Source organism: Marmota marmota, unplaced genomic scaffold, assembly GCF_001458135.2.
Source record: "Marmota marmota marmota unplaced genomic scaffold, marMar, whole genome shotgun sequence".
NCBI classification, from domain to species: domain Eukaryota; kingdom Metazoa; phylum Chordata; class Mammalia; order Rodentia; family Sciuridae; genus Marmota; species Marmota marmota.
Genome location: NW_025999853.1, coordinates 1,887,609 through 1,895,450, shown reverse-complemented (window position 1 = coordinate 1,895,450; position 7,842 = coordinate 1,887,609). Strand labels below are relative to the sequence as shown.

Genomic DNA, 7,842 nt, shown 5'->3' with positions numbered 1-7,842 from the left:
GTGAGGCAAGCACTCTACTGCTGAGCCACACCCCAGCCCCGTGAAAGGGTTTTTTTTTTAACTACTGGGGATGATGGAGCCCAGGGCTGCTTTACCACTGAGCCACATCCCTAGCTATTTTTGTTCTTTATTTTGAAACAGGGTCTCACTGATTTGCTAGGACCTTGCTAAATTGCTGAGGCTGGCTTTGAACTTGTGACCCTCCCATCTCGGCCTCCAGAGCTGCGGGGATTACAGGCGGCACCGGCATGCCCGGCGCGGGGTGGGTAGATCTCAAGGAGGGTCTCTGTTGACTTCGAGGGTAATACTGATGAGAGTTCAGGTCTACAGGGTGTGTTCTCTGCCAGGTGCTCTTGTTAATGCTTTGAATATATCAACCCATTTGGTCCTCACAGCAGCCCTTTCTAATGAGCATCTGAATATCAGCCCATTTGACAGATGAAGAAGTTGAGGCCGGTGGAGGTGAAGCTACTCCTGGAGACCACACAGCTAATAGGAGGGGGGGCTGAAGGGGAGCCCACGTGGCCTGGCTCCTTGGCAAGATGCTGAACCCCTTCCTGGTGGGGCAAGAAGGTTCCAAGAGCTCAGAGACCTGAAGAGTTCTGGGTGAGAGACGGCAAGGTAACAGAGGCCAAAGTCAGAGCCAGGGAGACCACAGGGCAGCCTGAAGCCAGCACGTGGGGCTGAGCTGGTGTGAGGGGTTCCTGGGGAGAATGAGGAGGGTGATGGGTGTGCAGTCTTCTTGAACTGTCAAAGTAACTCTCCTTAAAACCCCCAAAGTCTCACCACTCCCTGAAGACTCATGGGGTTGTTTTTGCACATGGGAGAGGATCTAAATCCCTTCGGTTCTCCTAGGTAGGCACAAGGTTGAGAACAAAATCTCTCTCTGCCACATTTGGAATATCCAAGGCTCAGAGAGGGGAGGCCACTCGGCCAGGGTCACACAGCAAGTCTGTTCCTTCAGCCTGAGCCCAGCTCTTCCTATTATAAAACCTGAATGGTTGGTTTAATGTTTCTATGCACATTTGAGAAGCTTCCCTGTTGCAGGGGCATCCATGGAGACCCTTAACAATTTCTGAAAGGACTTGGGGGAGGCTGGGCTGGGGTCTTCCCAAGAATGTGTCATAAGTCAAGGCTTCAGGAGAATCGATTTCCTGCCTCGAGAGCCAGCTTCCTGGAGGTCCGGTGGCCAGGCTGACACCTGCCGAGTCTCTGAGGCCACAACAGTGAGGTTTCTTACCCAGTTGGCTGTGCCCGTGCGGCTCAGCCCAGCCCCGGGTCTCACCTGGAGCCACTGAACAAAATCTGCCCTCGGGTTTTCCTTTTTTCTCTGGGCTTCTTGACCCACCCTTCTCTGTTCCACTCTGAGCCTCTGTCTCTGTCTCTGCATTTTTCCTGTCTAATTTTCCTTCATTCTCTCTCTCTCTCTTTTTTTTTTTCCTTTAGTACCAGAGATTGAACCCAGCCTTACCCACTGAGCCACATCCCCAGCCCGTTTTGTATTTCATTTAGAGTCAGGGTCTTGCTAAATTGCTTAGGACCTCGATAAATTGCTGAGGCTGGCTTTGAACTCACAATCTTCCTGCCTCAGCCTCCCAAATTGCTGGGATACAGGCTGCGCCCCCACCTGGCCTTCTTTTGTTCCTCAGACTCTTCTCCTGCCTGTTCCCCTGTGCATCTGACCTTCTCCGTTTCCCTCCGTCTCTGGTTCTTTCTTCTTGGTCTCTCTTCTCTGGATCTCACTGTCCTCTCTCCTCGGCCTCCCGTCCCCTTTGCCGGGTCCCCCACCCCTGCAGCTCGGGACTGAGACCCAGCAGGCCTTCCAGGAGGGCTCCCCAGGGGCCAGGCGGGAAGGAGGAAGAGCAGTTTCTCCTCTGACCTGTCAGCTGGCCTTGGGGGCTGGGCTTCCCCTCCCACCCTGTCCACCCTGTCCACCCTGCAGCCTGGGCAGGCTCCCTGGACTCAGGGTAAAGCTGACTCACTTTTGAGGGGCTCTGATGACAGCCCCCGCCGTGGGCTGCCCCAGGAGGCGGTGAGGAGGGGCTGGGTGAGCAGGGGAGAGCCCCAGGTCTCTGGCACTGAGTCCAGGGAGAGAGCACCCCAGGCCACAGTGCTTCCAGCTGGGGCTGGGGGCTGGGAGCAGCAAGGAGTGAAGCTGGGGGAGGGGCTTCCGGCCCAGGGGGTGGGGGGAGCCACCCCATCAGCACCAGCACTCTTAGGTCTTGGGTCCCCCTGCCCCAGCCCGGCCGACCTGTTAGGAGGCACCTGAGTCAGAGGTCCTGGCTCCACGGCCACCTGGTGGCTGTGTGTCCTTAGGTACCCTCCAGGCCACCCCCAGCCTGTTTTCTTCATGGATAAAATAAAAAGGCAGGGACGTAGCTCAGTGCCACAGCATGTATTTAGCAGCCCAAAGCCCTGGGTTCCATCTGCAGCAACAAACATCAAAAATAAAGGACTTGCACAATTGGATGGGGAGGGTGCTGGGTGCAGGGAGGAGTGGGAACCAACATTTGCTGATTTATGGTTGCTACCAAATGGCCACACACCTGGTAATTTAAAACTACGGGAAGCCGGGCACTGTGGCGCATCCGGTAATGCCAGCAGTTCTAGAGGCTGAGGCAGGAGGATCTGAAGTTCAAGGCCAGCCTCAGCGACTTACTGAGGCCCTAAGCAACTCAGAAAGACCCTGTAAACAAAATACAAAAAAGGGCTGGAGATGCAGCTCAGTGGTGAAGCACCCCTGGTACAAACTACTACAATAGAACAGGAAGGTACCGTCTTTCAGTGGGGGGTGGTGTGTGTGCGGGGGTCAACAGGTCTCAGGAGCCACAGGTAAGGCAGAGGCTGCTTGGTTCCCATGGGCTCCTGACTCGGGAGGATCTGCCTCCTTGTCTTTGCTGGCTGCTAGAGGCCCTTCTTCTGTCCTCAGGGACACCAATGCCACACTCTTCTGACCCTCCTCTGTCCCCCTCTTCCATGTTTAAGAACCCTTGTGATGACACAGGAAATCTGGGAAATGTCCACGTGTGGAGGGCAGCTATTCACGACCTTGACTCACCTGCGACCTCCATGCCAGAGCCCAGCTGCCCACGGTTCCTGGTTCCTGGAACTCGGGTGAGCAGCCCTCGGGGCCACACTTTGTGTTCTTCCAAGGCCTGTGGCCTGGCTGCTTTATTTTCCCTCCTGGATGAGGGGGATTCAGTGTGAAATAAAACCCATGAGGATGTCAAGGTCATGGTCACACTTGACCCTTAAGAGATGAAGCTGAGCCAGTGTGGTGACCTGAGTTCCCAGCCAGCCTCAGCAATGGCGAGCTGCCAAGCATCAGAGAGACCTGTCTCTAAATACCAATCAAAGTAGGGCTGGGGAGGTGGCTCAGGGGTCGGGTGCCCGACTATCAATGACAGAGAGAGAGAGACAGAGACACACGGACAGATATGACAGAGATGAAGCTGAAGTCCAAATCCAGGTGTGAGCTCACAGCCCACTCTTTCCACTCTTTTTCACCCCCGCTGATCCCAACCCTCTGAAGCCCTGGGAAGGTCCAGTGGGCTCAGCGGTAGAGCGCAGGCCTGGCACACGTGAGGCTCTGGGCTCCGCCCTCGGCACTGGAAGGACGACAGGGTTTACGTCACCTGATTGGCGTGGGACCCTCAGGCATGCACAAAGCAAAATGCTGAGGGCAGTGGGAGACAGAGAGTCAAGTACCGTGGGGCACCCCCCTACCCCCACCCCCATAGCTGGGTGGGGATTCATGCTGGGGGTCTTGGTGCCAGGGACTGGTCTTAGGTTCAAAGCCAGGATCCTCCTCTTCCTGAATGTCCTTGAGCCTCTGCTTTGTCACCTGCAAAGTGAGAACAGCAATGTCCCTACTTCATGGATAGATGGTCCTGAGGACTGAATCACCTAATTCGGGTGCTGGCACGGGGGACTGAACCAGGGGTGCTTTACCACTGAGCCACATCCTCAGCCCCCCCCCCCCTTTTTGGGTGGTGCTGGGGATTGAACCCAGGGCCTTGTACATGCTAGGCAAGCTCTCTGCCAACTGAGCTATGTCCCCAGCCCCACACCGTAGCCCTTTCTTATATTTTATTTAGAGACAGGGTTTCTCCACATTACTTAGGGCCTCACTGAGTTGCTGAGGCTGGCCTTGAATATGCAATCCTCCTGCCCCAGCCTCCCGAGTCACAGAGATTACAGGTATGCACCACCCTGTCCTGCTAGAAGCAGTTATGATTACTGTGCTTGGGCTGGGGATGTGGCTCAAACGGTAGTGTGCTCGCCTGGCATGCGTGTGGCCCGGGTTCGATCCTCAGCACCACAAACAAACAAAGATGTTGTGTCCGCCAAAAACTAAAAAAAAAAATAAATAAATATTAAAAAAAATTCTCTCTCTCTCTTAAAAAAAATAATTACTGTGCTCTTTTATAATTACGGCCATTTATTATCGTTATTGTTGTTGGGATTCCAATCTGGGTTTGGGAGGAGACAGCAAGACTGTGAAGGTGACAGCCTGCAGGTGCATTCCTTTGAGGGGGGAGCGCCCCTTGCTCACAGTAATCCCTCCCTGTGGGTGTCTCGGTTGCTCCAATGACATGACAAGAGCCTCTTATTCTGATGGGACCAGAACGTGCCCCGCTGGCTTCTGGGCCTGTGTGAGGGTCGATGGAGTCAGGTGCCACTGTGTTTCTTCAGGTTGTCAAAGGCCACCCAGATACAGAGACCTGGCACTCTCGTCATTTTCTCAGGAACTGTCTAAAGAGGGTGTCACCTGTGCCTAGTGGGTGGGTCACTGGGATGGGTCACAGAGGACCGCTGCCATGCTGATCCTCTGACAGGCCAGGGGGACAGGCGACTGGTATGTGAGACTCAGAGTGCTCAGGTGACCTGCCCAGGGTCTCCTGGTTGCAGGGTGGTGTTAGGGTCTGGCTAGGAAGGACTCTCCATCCTGGCTCAGAGTCCTACTGTCCCCTGCTCATCACGCTTCTGGACTGGACTGAGCAAAACCTCAGATAGGACTGGGCACCCACTGCCCCGCTGATCTGAGCAGAGGCCACCCGGAAATCTTCCTGCCAGAGGGCTCTCCAGTCAGCTAGCCCAGGGGCTTCCAGTGTATCTGTCAGCAGCAAACCGTTTCTCCAAAGAACGTCCTACCTGGAAGTTCCATAGTCAGGAACATGTCCTCTAAGGCGCCACCTGACCTGGACCCTGCCCACCTGTCTGGGCCCGTCTTCCTGTGCCCTGCCCTTCAAACATCTGCTATTCACCAACCCTGCCCAGGCCTTTACCCCCCTGGAGTCAGTGTGCCCTGCGCTTACAAGCAGGAACTCTGGAGTCCACATACCGATCCTTGTATTTTCTGCTGTGTGTCCTTTGGTAAGTTACTTACCCTCTCTGGCTTCAACCCATTCATCTGTGATACGTTACAGTCCCAGGGCTGTGTGCAGAGCAGATGGGAGTCCATGGACCTGATCTATAGAGCACCAGGACCCCCTGCTCCATTTCCAAGCTCACCTTTTGCATCACACACAGCTGAGGTCACAAATGTGGCCCCTCCCCGTGGCCTTCTCTACTGCCCGCCCTGTTGCTCTTATCCCAGGGCCAGAGCATCTTAAGCCCCCTGAGAAGGAGTGCAGGAGGCCTCCTCTGCCAGGCCTCAGAAGGTTCCAAATTGTTTGCTAAAACCACAGCCCAGGGGAGGTCCCAGCGACAAGAGGATCTGGAGTTGGGCAGAGATCCCGGCTCTGGTTACTGGGGTGGGGGTGGGAGGCGGTGGGAGCCTCAAACAAGGTCAGTGAGCTGGACAACTCCAAAGGCTTTTTAATTCTTATTTTTCGTGGTGCTGAGGAGGGGGCCCAGGGCTGTGCACACGCCAAGCANAGGAAGTCACCATGGGGTGGGGGTGGGGTGGACAGAGGGAGGCCGGAAAGAACCTCCCCTGGCTGAGGTGGCGCCGCTGGTGCCGCCCAGGCCCCTTCTGGCCCCAGCTCCTTGGTGGGGGCCATCCCTTCCTGTCTCCCCAGACCTTGCTCCGAAATGCCTCCTCCTAGGGCCTCCTGGCCTAGCCCAGACCCAGCTCACTCATCCAGTGGCCATTTATGGTGAACAGGAGCCTCTCCACTAGATGTGGAGGCCATTTGGAGATGGACAGCTTGTGCATGGGGAAGGGTCCCCAGGGCCCAGCCCGACCACGGGACTGGTCATTCGACTTGGCTTCCCCCACCTCTGTAGTGGGGACTGAACCCAGGGGTGCTCCACCACTGAGCCACACCCCCAGCCCTTTTCATTTTGAGATAGGGTCTCGCTAAATGGCCCAGGCTGGCCTTCAACTCAAGAGCCTCCTGCCTCAGCCTCCCGAGTTGCTGGGATTCCAGACGAGAGCCACCATACCTGGCTTCCAGCACCGCTGGGTCCACTGTGTTCTGCAGAGACCTCACCTTGCACTCCGGCCCCCAGGTCTCAGCCCGCCCTCCCCTGGGGTCTGTCCCCAGCTCTTCTGCTCCCACCCCCCCCACACACTCCTGTGTTTGCTCAGCTGCTCTGGGGAGGGAGGAGGGGAGCCTGCACTCCTCAGGCCCGCAGCAAGGTCAGCTGGGCCAGCTTCTGGGTTTCCGCCACCCACCGAGGTGGGTTGTGAGCAGTCTGCAGTGTAGACCCTGGACGCCAAGTGGCCCTTGTATCAGCCAGAAATAGAAGGGACAGATTATGCAGAGAGAGGGATAGGGATGGAGGCAGAGAAAAAGAGAGAGAGAGAGAGAGAGAGAGAGAGAGAGAGACCTAGACCTACTGCGAGGAATGGCCTGTGGCTGTGGGCTGGCTCTGGGGCAGGGGCAGCTGGCAGGCAGAGGCTGGGCCACGGCTGGAACTCCTTCCCATCTCAGCCCTTCCCGGAATCACTTCCGCAGAGCCCTCTGCCGTGTGCCACAGCCCATCCACAGGTTCCAGGGACAGGACGTGGACATCTTTGGGGGCCATTACCCATCCCTGGCCTTTCCCATTAATTCATTTCTGCGAAGGCCCGGCCTGTGCCGAGCACCGGGGAAGCGGTGAGCAACCTGCAGCCTGGCACTGGAGAGGCCACCATCTGGGGACCAGGCAGCCAGGGGATGCGGTATGTGTGGGTGGGGGACAGTGACATAGGACAACACAGGGAAGTCACTTCTCCTCTGACTCCTTATTGGCAGGGAGGGAGGAGGGGAGCCTGCACTCCTCAGGCCCGCAGCAAGGTCAGCTGGGCCAGCTTCTGGGTTTCCGCCACCCACCGAGGTGGGTTGTGAGCAGTCTGCAGTGTAGACCCTGGACGCCAAGTGGCCCTTGTATCAGCCAGAAATAGAAGGGACAGATTATGCAGAGAGAGGGATAGGGATGGAGGCAGAGAAAAAGAGAGAGAGAGAGAGAGAGAGAGAGAGAGAGAGACCTAGACCTACTGCGAGGAATGGCCTGTGGCTGTGGGCTGGCTCTGGGGCAGGGGCAGCTGGCAGGCAGAGGCTGGGCCACGGCTGGAACTCCTTCCCATCTCAGCCCTTCCCGGAATCACTTCCGCAGAGCCCTCTGCCGTGTGCCACAGCCCATCCACAGGTTCCAGGGACAGGACGTGGACATCTTTGGGGGCCATTACCCATCCCTGGCCTTTCCCATTAATTCATTTCTGCGAAGGCCCGGCCTGTGCCGAGCACCGGGGAAGCGGTGAGCAACCTGCAGCCTGGCACTGGAGAGGCCACCATCTGGGGACCAGGCAGCCAGGGGATGCGGTATGTGTGGGTGGGGGACAGTGACATAGGACAACACAGGGAAGTCACTTCTCCTCTGACTCCTTATTGGCAGGGAGGGAGGGGCCAGGTC

The 7,842-nt window shown here is 56.8% G+C and overlaps 1 protein-coding gene across 1 annotated transcript in view; it reads right to left on the bottom strand.

Moving 5' to 3' along the window:
* Positions 1-2,380: 2,380 nt before the first annotated feature.
* The window catches only part of LOC107139897, a 25,524-nt gene continuing 20,062 nt past the window's right edge, over positions 2,381-7,842 (bottom strand). Inside the window, exons 3-4 of the mRNA XM_048808011.1 lie at positions 3,059-3,183; positions 2,381-2,686 (exon numbers count right to left, since the gene is read on the bottom strand). Of these exons, the coding sequence (XP_048663968.1) occupies positions 2,648-2,686; positions 3,059-3,183 (164 nt within the window). The 3' untranslated portion in view covers positions 2,381-2,647. The remainder of the gene's footprint in view (positions 2,687-3,058; positions 3,184-7,842) is intronic.